The following is a 16,927-nucleotide window of genomic DNA, read 5'->3' on the forward strand; positions in this document are numbered from 1 at the left end:
CAACTGATGGGTCACAAAGCCCGCGGTGATCTTGTTTTGAAAGTATTGCACTAATGTTAAGACTTTTCTGTAGGTGTGCCATCAGCTTGCTTCATTTTTCTGATATAAATAGGTATTGCAGATTGATTCCCTAGGTTACAGCCTCTCCTTAAAGACGAGCCATCATCAACAGCGCCATACTGCATCCACCATCGGGAGCTGTGAGATTCCACAAGTCTGCTGCCCCCACAGCTGCCGCCCTATGCAGGCTCCCCCATTGCCTCTGCCTCTGATACTGCACATGCTCATCCCCGCCTCCCACTCCCAGACACGCCTTCACACAGGCTCCCCTTTTCTTCCCCCTGCCCCCACCTCAGAATTTGTTTGTATAGCTTGGGAAATCGAAAAAGTGAAACTGGTTAAAATTGGAAGGAATTTCAAGTTTAAGACTGTCCTGTGAAAGCACGATGAGTTTTAATGTAAAGGTTTGTAGTAGTATCTAGTTAAATCATTGCTCATTGCCTCATTTTTGTCTGTGTTCTAGAGGCATTTCACATTGTTACATCTCTGCCTTGAAAAATACATATGGGGACTGCTTTTTAGTGACTAGAACAAAATGAGCAATTAAAATACTAGCCAATTATTGTAAGAGGTATGTCTTGTCTTTCCGACTTCTTAACATGCTTGCAGCTTTAGGGGACAGCTATTGTCTGTAACACCCAAGGCTCGTATCTTAGAAGTTTCATTTCGTGGCGAATAAGCCTTAACAGTGTTTGGTTAATTTCATTATATTTGGGGATTCAACAATTTGTCTATAGCCGTAGACTTTTAAAACACGTGCACTGATGTCTATATTATATTGGGTTTTAAACTGAGGACTCTTTAAAATTAATCATTAATTAATCATTTAATAATACATATTAAGTATTATTAATTTTGCTGCCATGTAGATAAAACAACCCATATATACGTGTGTGTGTTCTTATATATGTTTATAACACCATATATGTTATATATGCCTGGAGGGGGTGGAAGATATTTCAGTGTTTGCAATATATAATCATGAGTTGGATGGCAAGTAAATGTAGCATTGTCTGAAGACGATTTCATTGAGATGGTGGGAATCATGAAAGAAAATATAACCATTTGTTATATTTCAATTGTGATGAAATTAACTACGTTTTTTCAGATCCAAAATACATCTTAAGTTCATTGGGTACAATTGTTCTTAAAGCTACTTAATCAAGTATTAAGTACTATTCATGTAATAAAATTAGAAGTGACTTAGGAAATTTCATATAGCGTATCTCTCTGGAGCCAGTTTTTAAAATAATTCATCAACAGATTAGGAAAAAAGTCCATTTATTACATAAATTGGCACAGGTAATGACTTTCATGGTACAAATGCCTGTTTGTATGAACTCGTTTATGGGATCCTGCAGTTCTGTCTGATGTTCTAGGGAGATGTACACATGCGGGTGTCCCTTCAAGGATTTCCAGCCCTGTGAATTTATGAATCTGTTGACTTCAATATTTAGTTAGCCTGGTTTCTAAGGTCATCGCCATAATTGACATGTTATTGGAAATAAAGTTAAGTTTTCCTTTATTTATAAGGGTTAACTTCAGTTTTGAAGAACGTGAATCAATTCATAGTTGGCCGGAAGCCAGTGTCTCCTTCACGTCGCTGTAACTCAGCACACACACGAAAAGCGCACTCGCTTCCTGAGTGCCTTGTGAATCTGCAGTGATTAATTCTTCTCATTATTTTGCTGCAAATTCTCATGACCCTCTCTGATGATTCGATCAGCCACTTAGAGTTTATGCATATTCATATCTCTGCGCTCCTGCCGCAGTCGCTCACGTCTCCTTCGCTGACTGGTGTGTTCTTGGTGCAGTAATTGAGCCGCAGTAGATTGATTACTCTGGGGAGCTGTAAGGCCTTTAAAGGTGAAAACATATCAGTCCTGTTAATTAGGAAACAAAAGCTCCGGTGGCAAGTTCAGCAGTCAGATGTTTCCAGTGTAGAAAAGACGAAAGGTATGATTGGTTCCTCTCCAGGAACCTGTTTACTTTTTAAATTTGGAATTAAATCTGTATCAGTGCTAGTGGAGAATAGCCTGGTTTTGTGGATTTTCATAGACTGCCCACTGAAGAGGACCTGGTTTATAATATTAATACTATGATCTGGGACCTCTCAGATCGGATTGGTTGGAAAGTGAGTTTATAAACCCCTTCTGTAGCATTGGCAATATTTATGTAAAATGCCTTAATATTTATTTTTTATTTTAGTTATTTTTTTTAATGTTTATTTTTGAGAGAGAAAAAGAGACAGAGCGTGAATGGGGGAGGGGCAGAGAGAGAGAGGGAGACACAGAATCCGAAGCAGACTCCAGGCTCTGAGCTGTCAGCACAGAGCCCGACGTGGGGCTCGAACTCACGAGCCGTGAGATCATGACCTGAGCCGAAGTCGGACGCTCAACCCACTGAGCCACCCAGGCACCCCATAGTTAGTTATTTTTTTAAGTAATCTCTATCCCCAGCATGGGGCTAAAACTCACAAACCCGAGATCAAGGGTCAGTCACATGCTCTACCGACTGCTTCATATTTTATATAAGTATAGAATGCTTGTGGGTTAGTTTTGGTATTTAGAGGCTTAATCTGGTTTAGTATTTTAACACTGATTTTTTTTGTCAACTTAGTAGTTGCTATGTGGAAAAAGGGTGAAACTTTATTCAGTGTGGCATAAAAGTTGAACAGCTTTTTATCTCTTTATTGTAAGTTTCCGTTGATTCTTTCCCTCATAAACTGTGTGTTAAGTAATACATTGTCCTGACAAAAACGATCCTGTGTGGAACAGTGGCCTCTGAAAGTAAACTCGTTTCAACATGGAAGCCTTTGGAGTTCATCCTCACTGACGTCTTTTCCTCATGTGTGCTCTTCTCATGTTATGGTATTTCTGCGGCACATCCCCTCCCCGTCCCCCAGGGATGAATTTTTCTTTTGGGATATAGTTCATACACCATAAAATATGCCCTTTTTCAGGGTACGATTCAGTGGGTTTTAGTGTATTCACAGAGTGGCATAACCATCACTACTGTCTAATTCCAGAACATTTTTATCACCCCAAAAGAAACCCCATATGCATTAGCAGTCACTCTCCATTTCTCCTAATCCCAAGAATCTACTTTTTCTCTCCATGGGTTGACCTGTTCTGGACATTTCAGTAAATGGAATCCTACCATGCGTGGTCTTTTATATGTAGCTGCTTTTACTTAGCATGATGTCTTCAAGGTTCATCCACATTGTAGTATGAATCAGTACTTCATTTTTTTTTGAAGGCCGAGTAATACTGTATTATAAGGTTATACCACATTTTGGTTTTCATTCATCAGTGGACTAACATCTGTGTTGTTTCCACTTTTCGGCTGTTGTTACAAATAATGAACATTCATATACATCCTTGCCTTGTTGTTGATCTTGATCTTTAGGAAAATGTTCAGTCTTCACCACTTGCTGTGATGTTAGCTGTGAATTTTTCATAGATGCTATTTATCAGGTTGAGGAAATCCCCTTGTGGTCCTATTCTGTTGAGTGTTTTTATCATGAAAGGTTGTTAGATTTTGTTAAATGCGGCTTCTGCCTCTTTTGAAGTGATCATGTGGGTTTTCTCTTTTATTCTGTTGGTTAATATGGTGTATTACATTGGTTGATTTTCTTGTATGGAACATCATGATATTCTACAGAGTTTTTATATAATGTTTTACTGTTGTGGTTTTATATAATTTGAATCAGTTTCTCTACTTTATATTTCAGGCATTTATTAATACAGCGAAAGAAATTTATGAAAAAATCCAAGAAGGAGTCTTTGACATTAATAATGAGGTATGTGTGTGTGTGTGTGTGTTATTGGCTAATATTAATTTAGAATTGAATTTTAGTTACATAGATTCATGATTTTCTGTTCTTTTTAATTCCTAAAATGAATTTATGACGTCAGTTAACACACTATGATCATCTAACCAAAAATTTGTTATGTTTCTAATGGGTAAATGTTTATGTTCTAATAGAGCATCACTTTCTGAAAATGGATTAAAATAAGTAACCCTATCCATTTATTGCAAGCAATGCAAAATAAGATAAATCCTCCAAAGAGAGGAGAAATTCTACTTTCATCCACACGTCCATCTGGTGTCATCTGCTTTGGGGAATCCTTTTCTAGTGTGTAAATGCCCATACTACGTTACTAATGCAAGATGCTCTCTCTGTTGTCTAGTATGAAAGAGGGACATACCTAGTTTGGAAATTACTCCCTGTATAGCATCGTATGTTTTCATGAGACTAATATATGTAATTGGCAATTAGCGTTGTCTTTGGTTTTGTTTTTGTCCTTTTTGTAGAATTATTTTGAGCCAGTTTTGATGAATATGATTAGGATAAAATATAAAGCCTCGAAGCATACAATCCAGAGTGTTTACCGAAGGGCATCGTTCTGACCTAAATCCCCACTATGCATTTATTCTTATTTATTTCAGAATGTTTATTGAATATGTAGTATATTATTTAGTCTTACATAAATATCTTTGCCATTCCCGTGGTGAGACTTCATGCTTCCAAGAGAAAAACCCTTACTCCTCCTACAGTTGGAATTAGGAAAGCTTTGTGTTAGAAATCCTTTACTGCACGTGTGGCTCTGGGCCTGTACATGAGCGAGGCTCTTCATTATTTGCCTCCATATTCTTTGCTAAAACAGACGACCGTTTGCCTGAGGTTTCCAGAAAGTACTCGATTTTCTCATTTCTTTTAATTCGGAGGAGTATGTTTTCTCAATCCTATCTTCTGAGCTTACGCGGCAGAAGATTTTGAGTTAATTTAAAGACGACACCGTGCGGAGACTAATGCCGTAGAAACTGAACAGCCACTGGGCCTCTGTTTCAAAGGGCACGCTCACTGTTTCTGCCTGGTTTCATATAGTAGCTGACTGCTTTGCTGTGCCTGCCGCAGCTTTGATTGTAATGTGCTGTCAGGAGCCAACAGGCCGTGCGATTTATTTGGCCCGGTGCCAAGTCTGACTCCTTGATTCCTCAAGAAGCTGCTACCAGCCCAGAGGGGGCAAAACCAATGAGCCATAGGGCATGCTTTTTATTAAAGAGGAGTCAAAAGAGCGAAAAGAAACCACATCAGCTGCTGTCAATACTGAGCTAGTGCCAGAAACCCCAAGGCCACTACCGTTGCAGAACAACTGCCAAGCACTATAAATCTGAGATTTACTGTGACGTCAAGTTTCCTTAAGAGCTTAATTTCTGAAGCTACCGTATTACTTTGCTCAAAGTGTTGTATTTTTAGGTAAAACCCACTTGAGGGAGTGCGGGTTAAGACAGAAGTGTGAGTTTGATGAATGAAAGAACTACTCTGTGTGTGGCTTCTTGGCAAGCTGCCATGTCTTTGGGGATCATAGAAATTATTGATGACACAGAACACTCATATGCCCTTAGCCCGTACAGCTGACTCAACACGGAACAGAAATGCCGTCCAGAGAAAAGGCCTTACGTTGTATCGTGGAGCCGCGCAGACTCTGCCTGCGTTTCTCTCTCAAAGATTACCGGCAGACCCGCTCTCAGACAGTTTCTCCGTCGTGAGAATGCCCTGAAGGGCAGCGCTGCCTGGTTCCCGTTTACTCCTAAGTACCTGGTGCGATGAGGAATTCTTTTCAGAAACATTTCCACAGGATTATTTTTAAAAGGAAGGAACATCCCAGCCCCTGGGAGACACTCCTTCCGGCGTTGCGAAAATCTGCTTCATCTGTATTGTTTTTCTGAGTTGTTGGGTAAAATCATGTCCTTGGGAATTCCACGGGGTTCTTTAAATGTAGTTAAACCATATTATCTGGTTGGATCCCGTTAACTTTTTTCTTTTTTTTTTAATCCCTCTCCCCTTTTATTTCAGGCAAACGGCATTAAAATTGGCCCTCAGCACGCTGCTACCAATGCCACACACGCGGGCAATCAGGGAGGACAGCAGGCCGGGGGCGGCTGCTGTTGAGTCCGTGTTTACTGTCTCGCTGCCCCAATGCGGCTACTCACTTCCTCTTTCACTCTGTCCTCCTGCTCAGCTGCGACATGAAACTGTTTGAAATGGCTTTATGTCACAGGAGACTTTAATCCTTCAAATTCTTGTATAACTTTGAATAAATGGTTAATGTTCACTTAAAAAGACAGATTTTGGAGATTGTATTCATATCTATTTGCATTTGATTTCTAGGTCAATTGATGTGATTATTTTTGTTAAATGTTGTCTTGTGCCCTTACCTATGAACTGAACTGTATTAAACACTACAGAGTCATCTTGAGCATTTTAAATCAGTTTGTGTGGTTAGGTTTCCCAACACCCGTGGTGACCTAATGTTTAATATTACAGAACTGTCCTCAAGAAGTTTGTCAGTTTTCAAGGCTATAAGGAAAACCAGGACTCCTTTAATTCTGTATTTATCATTTACTTTCTGTATATACAGTTTAACCTGCTTGGGTGTAATTTGCCAAGCTTGAATTCTTTAATGCATTTGCATAAATTCTATACTGTTTAGAGCTTAAAGCTACAGAAGCATTGTTAGGAATTGCTCGGACACTGAATTTTAAACTTTTTGACATTGTTAACAAGCATGTTCATCCTTTCTTGTCACTAGTCCAAGAAAATATGCTTAATGTACATTTACTAAAGGCTATGTGTGCGTTAACCTGTTTTAATGCCAAAAGTTTGCTGTATGTCCACAGTTTCTTTAAGATCTCTTCGGAAAAGGATTTGTTTGCCTTAATGAATACTGTCGGGTAAAAACACAGTATAATGAGTGAACTGGGCAGAAGCACGAACTCCCTACACCTGAGCGACTCCAAGAAGAATGAATGTCCACATTTAGATGGCGCATTGTGAGGACTTTAATCTTTCCTTCAACACAATAATGTTTTCTTTTGCTTTTATTCCCATGATTTCTAAGTATATTTTTCATGCAGGACAGTTTTTCAACCTTGATGTACAGTGACTGTGTAAAATTTTTCTTTCAGTGGCAACCTATAATCTTTAAAATATGGTAAGCATCTTGTCTGTTTTGAAGGGGATACGACAATAAATCTACCAGATGGAAAATCCTGTTGAAAGTAGAAAAGCTTTAGTAATTTACTCAGTGTGGTGGTTTTTATCCTTTTTTTTTTTTTCTCTCTCCCTTGGTCTATAATGAAATTGTTACAGCAGTGCAAAATAAAATCCTATGTATAAAAGTGTTCTTTTTTATTATGACCACATCCTTTTTTAATGTCTTTTTGTAGTCCACGCTTTTACGCTTATTTAAAAAGCAGATCTTTTAAAGGGTCAGCATGTTTAACACCCTTTGTAAAAATTGTGCTTAAACGTGATCACCCTCTTCAATACTGAAATTCTTTTGGTTGCTGACGATGGAAGGAAGTATTTCCTACTTCTCGGTGAGCACAAAGGTGCATACAAACTATAAGAAGGGTTAATAAAGAAGTTCTAAGTATGAACCTACTTTGAATGCACTCACTTCAGCAACTCTCTGCAGGTGTTCCCTGAAGATTCAGCAATACTCTGTCAAAGGTCTGACATCACTCTTGCGGGAAATCACCTAATGTTACCTTGGTTTGATTTCACTAGCTCCTGGAGGCCAGAGGGACAGGTGAGAGAAAATCAAGTTTCCCGAGTATTGTTATTATCAACTTGTCTTTCCTTAACGTGCACAACTCAAATGTACTGCTCTTAACAATTCACGCTCCTCAGTGATGAGTAGAAGAAGTCGGGGCAACATGGGCTTGTTATGCTCTACGCCAGGAAGGGGATGCGTCTTTGGAAACTGCTGTTTTTAAGCCGTTGTTAACTTTTCCAAAAGCTTAACGTGTTTCTTTTCCACGCTGTGTCCCCTAAGCGTAAGAGGGGAAACTCCTGGTAAAAACAACAGCAGATGAGCACATGTGTTTTCATACCCTAAGGAAACACGGAGCCCTCCTACGGCCCCTACCGCAGCAACCTTAGTCGGCTTTAGTCTTGGGCAGCAGGGGTGAGTAGTAGACTTCTATAATTCGTTACTACTTTCTCTGCGAATCTCATCTGCCCTTCAGAAATACATGCGACGAATCCCTCCGCGTCAGTTGACAAGAGCAGTTGTCAGTGTCTGGTTTCTACTCTTTGCTCATTTTCTTATCCCTGTCATGAACATGTGATGTTGGCCCCTGTCATGGAATGTTTAATACCATCATTGAGTCTTTAATTGATCTTTGATCAACTTTTGCAGCATCTACGGATACATTCAAGAGCTAGAAAATCAGTCACTCACAAAATAAATAACAACTTTCAATGTCTTAACAGGTAACATTCCAAAGTTACCTTTGGACTTCATCTTCATAAAGGCAGTGTTACTATCTGTCTTCCAAATCAAAGACAACTGAATCAGGAGCAGCTTTTTGAAAAAGTAGCATGTAATTTGATAACATAATTCAAACAGCATGGGAGCTGAACTCGATCTTCATACACAGGTTGTTTTTAATTTTAAAATAGCCTGTGAGCAGGAAAATAGTCCCTATTTATCTTCTAACAGTCAAGAGGGTGGGAAGGTAAATGATCCCAAAATGTGTCTAATCATTCAAACAATGAATTACGTCTGGCTTTGGAACATATTAAATATTCATTCTCTCACAGCTAGTTAAACCGTATCGAAGCTCAGTACTAAGGTTGACAGCATAGGGTTTGATTATAGTCAATAATAAAATAATGAAACAATAAATAAATGACAATAATGCAAAGAAAGAAAACCCTGCTTTATAATAAATAACAATTGACTATACAAAGAGTCAAACGGATATACCTAACCTGTGTTTCTTGGGAATAAGAATTTACATGTGCTTTGGTGTTCAAATGAAAATAGAACCTAGTCCCATAGTAGAGCATCTCCTATTGTATTGGTATTTACTAGATAATAGTACTTGGTTGAAGTCACGATGGGAAACTTCAAAGGGCCCGTGCATATATACAGTATTCTCTCTCTTCCCTTCCCCTGCATTCTCTGTCTCTCTCTCTGTCTGTCTCTCAAAATAAATAAACTTAAAATCCTAGAAAATGCAAAAAAAAAAAAGTTTTAAAAATATTTTTAAATGTCCCTAAAATATAATTAAAAAATTCAAACGTAGAGAAATTCAAATTAAAACAGATACCATTTCGCACCTATGAGGTTGGAGACTGGCAGAAGTTAAGAAAAATTTGACAACAGATTCCATTGGTGAAACTCAGATGTTGCTGGTGAAGTGCAAACTCGTCCTGCCTTTCTGGAGAGGAACTTGGCCATAAACTAATAAAACCAAAAACGCAGGCACTTGTTGACCCAGCAGTGTCACTTCTAGGAAAATACCCTGATGATACCTTCCAACAATGCAAAAGCACATATGCACAGAGTTGCTCACTGCAACATTGGTTGTAACTGCAAAATACTTGGAGGTGACCTTAATGTCTAAACACAGTGATTGAATAAACCATGACACTTCCATGCAAAGGGAGTCCTACAGACGTAAAAAAGTATGAGAAGAGCTCTATGAATTGATGTCATTTCCAGGACCTACGGGGCGAGAAACACAAAGTGCAAGAGTGTCTACAGGTTACCGTCATGTAATAAAGAAGGCAATATAAGGAAATACACATGGGGGGCCCGGGTGGCTCAGTTGGTTAAGCGTCCAACTCTTGATTTTGGCTCAGGTCATGATCTCACAGTTCATGGGTTCAAGCCCTGTGTCAGCCTCTGCACTCCTAGTGTGGAGCCTGCCTGGGATTCTCTCTCCCTCTCTACCCCTGGCCCGGTCACATGTGCACTCTCTCTCAAAATAAATGAACTTAAGTGTGGGGTGGGGGAGGGGGGGAGGGAGAATAAATGAGAAATTAATGAGACTGGTTACTGGTGGGTTTAGTGTGGAAAGTAAGGATTGGGAATGAGGTATTCAGGACAAGTGACGCCTCTTTCAGTAAACATTTTTGTTTAGCTCTTGACTCAGAGCCATAGTAATGTTTCTAATACTCCAAAAGTAATTAAATTAAAATCAACCATGTTCAGGGAACTCGAAATACAAAGTAATGGATGAACCTGCCTATATTACAGATGAGTGACAGTACCACACTGAAGGGGAATAGGAGAGAAAACTAGCATACTAGCAACTAGAAAACTAGCAACTTTGGAAAACAGGATTTGACTCTATATAAATGAAAGTTGGGAAAGACTAGACTGAACCCTGTGGTGTTGAAGTTGGAGATGTTAGGAACTCATGGTTTGTATATGTACAGGTGCATAGAGAAATAGAGATAGAATAGATATACACCTTTCCTAGTTTTGTCTATTGAGTGGAGGGTCTAAAAGTAAAGACCCCCACCCCGCAGCAGTGAGCACACCAAGTATTGAGATACTGGTTTCTAAATACCATTATCCTATAAAGGGAACTGGTTCTCCTAGGGGAAATAGTTGATTCCAGGACTGGAGGAGGGAAATTCTAAAACAAACTCGGAACATCTGTGATGCCAAAAAAGTAAGAGAGTGCTCATAAAATCACGGGGATGGAAAGGGGAACGTGAAAAAGGACTCCAGAGCCAATTTAATTCTTCCGATGGCCAAATCTGGAACGATTTGAAGAAACAACTCGTGCTAGTAATGGATTATAAACCACGGAATAGACATCAATAATGAGGGGAAGAGGTATCTTTTCTTTATGGTAGAATACCAATTAGAGCTAGAAGGCATGATGTGAACAGAAAATCCTCTACAACAGAGTAACTGTTAAAGATAGGAATCCTTAATGCTAAATGTAGTGGGCAAAAGCATGACGAGAAACAGGATATGTTATGTTCACAGGCTCAGTGTACCCCCACAAGATCTTCTCACAAAAGGAAAAATACTAACTTGATGCCTGGCCAACTTGACGCCACCTTCATCAAATGGTCAATAAGATGTGAGGACATCGTGTACCAACTGATGGGAGGCACTGAGAAGGGCACAGTTCTGCGAGATTCTTGCCAAAAATGCATAACCTCAACCCAATCATTAGGAAACCTCAGACAAATCCAAATTGAGGAACGTTCTACAAAATAAGTGACCAGTAACTCTTCCAAAATATCAAGGTCACGAAAGATAAAAGAATGAGAAACGGTCACAGATTGAAGGAGACCAGGAAACATGACCACTGAATTCAGTGTCGGAGGCTGGGTGGAGCCTGGAGGGTTCTGACGGAGGAGGGGTGCACAGAGGGGTTCTCTGCTACTAGCACGATTCTGTTTCATAACCTGAACAGGGGTTACGTGGAACTTTGCCTGACAGTTTTGAAACTATGCTTCTGTGTTTTCTGTACTTCTTGCAAATAAGATTTTGTCTCATGAAACAAAAATGCTGCTTTATGAGCTGCCCTTAAGACTTAAATGTGTGATGTTTACCTGGTCCCCTTCAACTGGGTTGAATTGTGCCCACCCCCAGAGCATATGCTGAAGTCTCCGCACCTCAGAATTTGTCTTTATCTGGAAATAGGACTGTTTCCGGTCTAATCAGTTAAGATGAAGTCGGTATGACCGGTGTCCTTAGAAGAAGACCGTAGCCATTCGAAGACAGAGACACACGAGGAGAAGACCGCGTGACGATGAGGGCGGAGATGGGAGTCACGCAGCCACAAACCTCAGCCTCAAATGCCTAAGACTGCCACCAAACCACCGGAAGCCAGGATGAGGCAAAGAAGGATTCTTGTCCAGGTTTCAGAGGGAGCACAGCCCTGCTGACATCTTGACTTGGAGCTGGTCTAGCCTCCAGAGCTGTGAGAGAGTTGAGTTTCTTTTTTAAGCCACCCAGCTTGTGGCCCTATGTTACAGGACACATCCAGACGCCATTCAGAATGTGAGATATTCGTCCATGGAGATTTCATGAAAGATCATAGATACAACACATAGGTCTTTCTCGATATGACATTAAAGATAGAATTTTCATCATTACTTACCCCAGAATTCAGCTTAAAATTGAAGTGGGTGTCCAAGGTGTAGAGGTGTGATTTGAGGAGTGGGACAATGAGATCCAAGTGGGGACAGTGCCCAAGTTCTAGAAACGACAGTGGCTGGCAGCTGACCAAGAGGGCTGCGTTTGGGGGTTGGGGTCCCGAAATCGTTTAAGAGAACCTGAGCGTTGCTAGCAAGCATTGAGGACAGAGTGAAGGCCCCTAGCCGGAGGGAGAGCCAGTCACCAGAGCGCAGGCCGCTGCAGTCTTAACATTCGACAGTTTTGCGCTAAAATGGCTGCTTTCCGGTCCTCAGGAGAATTCACGTGTACAGGAACTTGGGAGATGGCCACAAAGTCCGCCCCCTGCGACGTCTTGTCACATGTGCCCGGGCATGACTTGGGAGCAGCTGGCATACAAGTTAGCCAGACTCCAGTGCGTCTTTTTTATTTGTTTATTTTTAATTTTTTTTAAGGTTTATTTTTCAGAGAGAGAGAGAGAGGGAGACACAGAATCCGAAGCAGACTCCAGGCTCTGAGCTGTCGGCACAGAGCCCGACGTGGGGCTCGAACGCATGAATCGTGAACCGCAGTTGGACACTCAACCAACTGAGCCATGCAGGTGCCCCAGACTCCATTTTGTACCTTTCCCTCAAGCAGGGGGCAATTCTGATAAAGCACTGATATCCCAACATCCTCTTTGCAATTAGTACTATTAAAGTACTTATTGAGGACTGTCATCATAGACGGTTCTGTCGGGGGCTGTGGCCACAGAGTTCTCTCTTCCTAGGACTTGTCCTTATATTAAAAACTTACGATCTAAAAGGGAGTTTCTTACATGCGACCAGCCACTGCACGACGGGGAAAGTATTTATGCAGACTGGGCATATTCGGGATGAAAAGCGAGGACTATTATACAATGGTGTGTTAGTTTGCTAGGGTTGTCATAACAAAGTATGAAAAACGGTGGTTTAGGGGCCCCTGGCTGGTTCTGCCAGTGGAGCGTGTGACTCTTGACCTTGGGGTTGTGAGTTCGAGCCCCACGTTGGATGAGATTACTTAAAAAAACAAAACAAAACTGTGTGGTTCAAACAACAAATCTATTGTCTCACCGTTCTGATGGTTAGAAATCTGAAACCAAGGTGTCAGCCGGGTTGGTCCCTTCTGAGGGCTGTGAGGGAGAGTCTGCTCTGGGCCTCCCTCCTTGGCTTGGAGACGGCCATCTGTCCCCGTGTCTCTTCACATCATCTTCCCTTTATGTGTGTCTTTGTATCCAGATTTCCCCTTCTTATAAGGACACCAGTCATACTGGATTAGGGCCCACCCCTATGACCTCAATTTAACTGGATTTCCTCTGTAAAGATTCTATCTCCAGAAAAGGTCACAGTTTGCTGTCCTGGCGTTTAGGATTTCAACATACGAATTTGGGAGGTGAGGAGGGGATACAATTCAGAGCATAACAAATGCGGCTGTGGATTATGGATTTAGAGAGTAAGAAAGCACTCAGCTCTTTAAGCAGCCCAGTATGTGTTTATGACGAAGCTGGGATTTGGGGAATGCCCCACAGGACATGAACAAGCTAGGTGCAAAGAGATGTTAAAGAATGGTCCCTTAATGTTCCTTATGTTCCTCTGGGTCTACTAAATCTAGAGAAAAACTCAGCAAATGGAGTAATCCTCTTTCTAATTCTGAATATCTTACTAATCGAGACCCACTGCGGGGCGCCTGAGTGGCTCAGTGGGTTGGGCATCGGACTCTTGATTTTGGCTCAGGTCATGATCTCAGGTTCACGAGTTCGAGCCCGTGTCGGGCTCCTCGAACTGACGATATGGCGTCTGCTTGGAATTCTCTCTCTCCCCCTCCCCGCCCCCCCCCCCACATGCTGTCTCTTAGTCTCTCAAAATAAATGAATAAACTTAAAAAAAAAAAAGACCCATTGGAACCCGGGCCCTTCGCCACCTGAGGCTCCATGACTTGGTGGCACGTGTATGTCTCCGTGGGGTTGGCTGGTCTGAGGGCCTGGGCTCATCCTGTCAGGCAACGTCGCCCGTCTGCCTGACGCAATTAGGAAATTAGATGTGCCGTGCTGCTGTGCTCCCTAGTTCTCCTTGCCTTCCCACTTCTTTCTCAGCCTGAATACTTTTGGCTCGCTTGCTTGCGTTTTTAAAAAAGTTGACGTATTGAAAAGAGAGCAAGCACAAGTGGGGAAGGAGCAGAGGCAGGGAGGGAGAGAATCTCAAGCAGGCTCTGTGCTGTCCGCGCAGAGCCCGTTGTGGGGCTTGATTTCCTGAGCCGCGAGGTCATGACCTGAGCTGAAATCGAGAGTCACACGCTTTACCGACTGAGCCTCCCAGCTGCCCCTCCTTCTTTCCCTTCAGGGAGCCTGAACACCGCGTCCAGTGTTGGCTAAGCGTCCGACTCTCGTTTTCGGCTCAGGTCGTGAGCTCCTGTTTCGTGAGTTCGAGCCGCACATCGGGTTCTGCGCTGGCAGTGCGGAGCCTGCTTGGGATTCTCTCTCTCCCCCGCTCTCCCTGCCCCTCCCCTGCTCATGCTGTCTCTCAAATAAATAAATAAACTTAAAAGTGATTTTTTTTTTTTTAAACCTACGGAGCCTCCTAGGTAGGTGCCCCTCTTTCTTTCTTTTAAACTGAAGTGACATTCACAATACATAAAATGAGCCATCTTAAGGTGAATATTTCAGTAGTATTTAGTACATTCACAGTCTATACAACCACCCCGTCTCTCTAGTTTCAAAACCCCAAAGGAGACCCTAGACCTATTCCGCAGTTAACTTCCCATTAGCCCCTCCACCTGGCCCCTGGTGACCATGAATCTGTGTTCTCTCTCTATGGATCTCCCTGTTCTGGACGTCGCATATAAATGTCCTCATACGACAGGTGGCCTTCTGTGGCTGTTTTTTTTTTATTTCAGCATGTTTTCCAGGTCCCTACACGTCGTAGTGGATATCGACACTTCATTCCTTTTCCTGGCTTAACACTCCACTGCATGGGACTACCACGCTTTGCTTGCCCCTTCTGTCACTGATGGACATTTGACCTGTTTCCACCTTTCGACAATCAGGGCCGCTGCCGCCACGAATAAGTATGTACGTGTACGTGTATCAGACTCGCTATCCAAGAGTACGTGTCCACAGCCTAGCTCTGATTTTCCCACATTTAAATAACAAAAACATCCTTTCGGTGTTTTATTTAAAAATTACCCAAAGGCACCTGGGTGGCTCAGTCGGTTAAGCACCTGACTTCAGTTCAGGTCATGATCTCATGGTTCGTGAGTTCGAGCCCCAGATCAGGCTCTCTGCTGTCAGCGTGGAGCCTGCTTCGGATCCTCTGTCTCCCTCTCTCTCTCTCTCTGCACCTCCCCTGTGCTCTCACTGTCTCTCGAAAATAAACAAGCATTCAAAAAATGACTAAAATTGTATATGCGCATAGTTTCCAAAAAGTCGAATAGTATGGCAGGCTCATAATAAAAGCAACCATCCCTCCGTCCTGCCTTTCCCCACCTCACAAGCTACTCCCCAGAGTTCTCAGTCCTGCCTTCACCCCTCGTTGGTGCCCGCGTCCACGGTCAACCTCCAGCTCCCGTGGGAGGAGGCGTGGAGGCTGGACCCCCGGCTGGGCAGTGTTGAGAGGCGATGCGGAGGCCGGCCCCACAGCTGCAGCCCACCTTCCGTGGTGACCTCAGCTCACCGGTCATGGACATCGCACTCTGCCAAGTCCACGTAGTATTGGCACTTCTTACTGCCAACCCCTTTGCCTTGTTTCCCTTGTGTGTTTGTAAATTTTATTCCTTTAATGGTATTTATCGAGATTTGGGGGAAGGAGATAAAGGCATGTGTTCAATCCACCTCGTTTACCCAGAAGTCCAGTAAGTTCCTTTAAAAAAAAATTGTCAGAGCACCTGGGTGACTCAGTTGTGCGTCCGACTCTTAATTTTGGCTCAGGTCATGATCCTGGGTCGTGGGATCGAGCCCTGTGTTGGGCTCCGTGCTGTCAGTGCATGGAGTCTGCTTAAGATTCTCTCTCTCTTTCTCTGTCTCTCTCTCCCGCCCCCCCCCCCACTTTCTCCCTCCCTCTGCCCCTCTCCATTCACATTCGTTTTCTACAAAAAAAAAAAAAAAAAAAAAAAAGTCTTCCTTTATAGCTTGTTAAAATGCAGGGTTTGCTGCAGAAAACATAAAGAAAACAAAGAAAAGGTGAAGAATTAAAAGTACTCTCCAAGTGTGGTTCCCCATGAAGCCAACTCTGAGACAAGATTTGGGTGCAAGTAATTTCGGGGGCCAATGCTCCCAGGAGCACAGAGAGGGCATGAAGAAATGAGACGGGGAGAGGAGGAGAGGAAGCTAACGAAGGTGTGCTGGGAGTCTTACTGCTCTGGGTACCCCGGGGCTCATTCCCACGGAGGCCCCCCCCCCCGAAAACTGACAAGGATGCACCCCAGCAAAAGGTGACTTCTGTCACTGGTGGGAGTTGCTCTGGGGACATCAGCTCCCTGGCAATGCAGCCTTCCCTGGACACCACCAGACAGGCCATGAGGCAGAGTCGTGCGGAGACTTGTGGCCTGGGATCAAAGACTCCAGGTGATGATCTGGGGGTGGGGACCAGGGCATCAGAAGCATCTGCTCAAATGACCTAGAATCTTAGCACCCAGAGAAAACGACTTAGCATCTTGCTGTATTGCTGTCCAGCTTCTTTCTTTGCACACATGCGTGCTCTTTTGTGAAAAGGAAGTCACACTGTGCCCATCGCTTGTTTTCCAATAAATGGTCCGGCGTTGTCACATAATCTCCTTAGTCGTCGTGATCGGGAGTGTAGCCCAGGGGCCTCGCTGTCCAGTTCACACGTTGGCTCTGCCACTTACCAGCAGGGATTGGAGCCCCTCATCCGGGTTCCGCATCTATAAAATGGAAGTAATAATCACCCCGC

General features: G+C 42.7%; 1 protein-coding gene across 3 annotated transcripts in view; it reads left to right on the forward strand.

Annotated features, from left to right (window-relative positions):
* The window catches only part of RAB2A (RAB2A, member RAS oncogene family), an 85,901-nt gene extending 78,650 nt beyond the window's left edge, over nt 1-7,251 (forward strand). For 2 of the 3 annotated variants that reach the window (XM_042973550.1, XM_042973551.1), the window contains exons 7-8: nt 3,773-3,862; nt 5,924-7,251. In XM_042973550.1, coding sequence (XP_042829484.1) covers nt 3,773-3,862; nt 5,924-6,019 — 186 coding nt within the window. In that variant the 3' untranslated portion in view covers nt 6,020-7,251. The remainder of the gene's footprint in view (nt 1-3,772; nt 3,863-5,923) is intronic. The other variant, XM_042973549.1, reaches the window with a different exon arrangement.
* Nucleotides 7,252-16,927: the final 9,676 nt, after the last annotated feature.

This window comes from Panthera tigris, chromosome F2, assembly GCF_018350195.1.
Source record: "Panthera tigris isolate Pti1 chromosome F2, P.tigris_Pti1_mat1.1, whole genome shotgun sequence".
Taxonomy (NCBI): domain Eukaryota; kingdom Metazoa; phylum Chordata; class Mammalia; order Carnivora; family Felidae; genus Panthera; species Panthera tigris.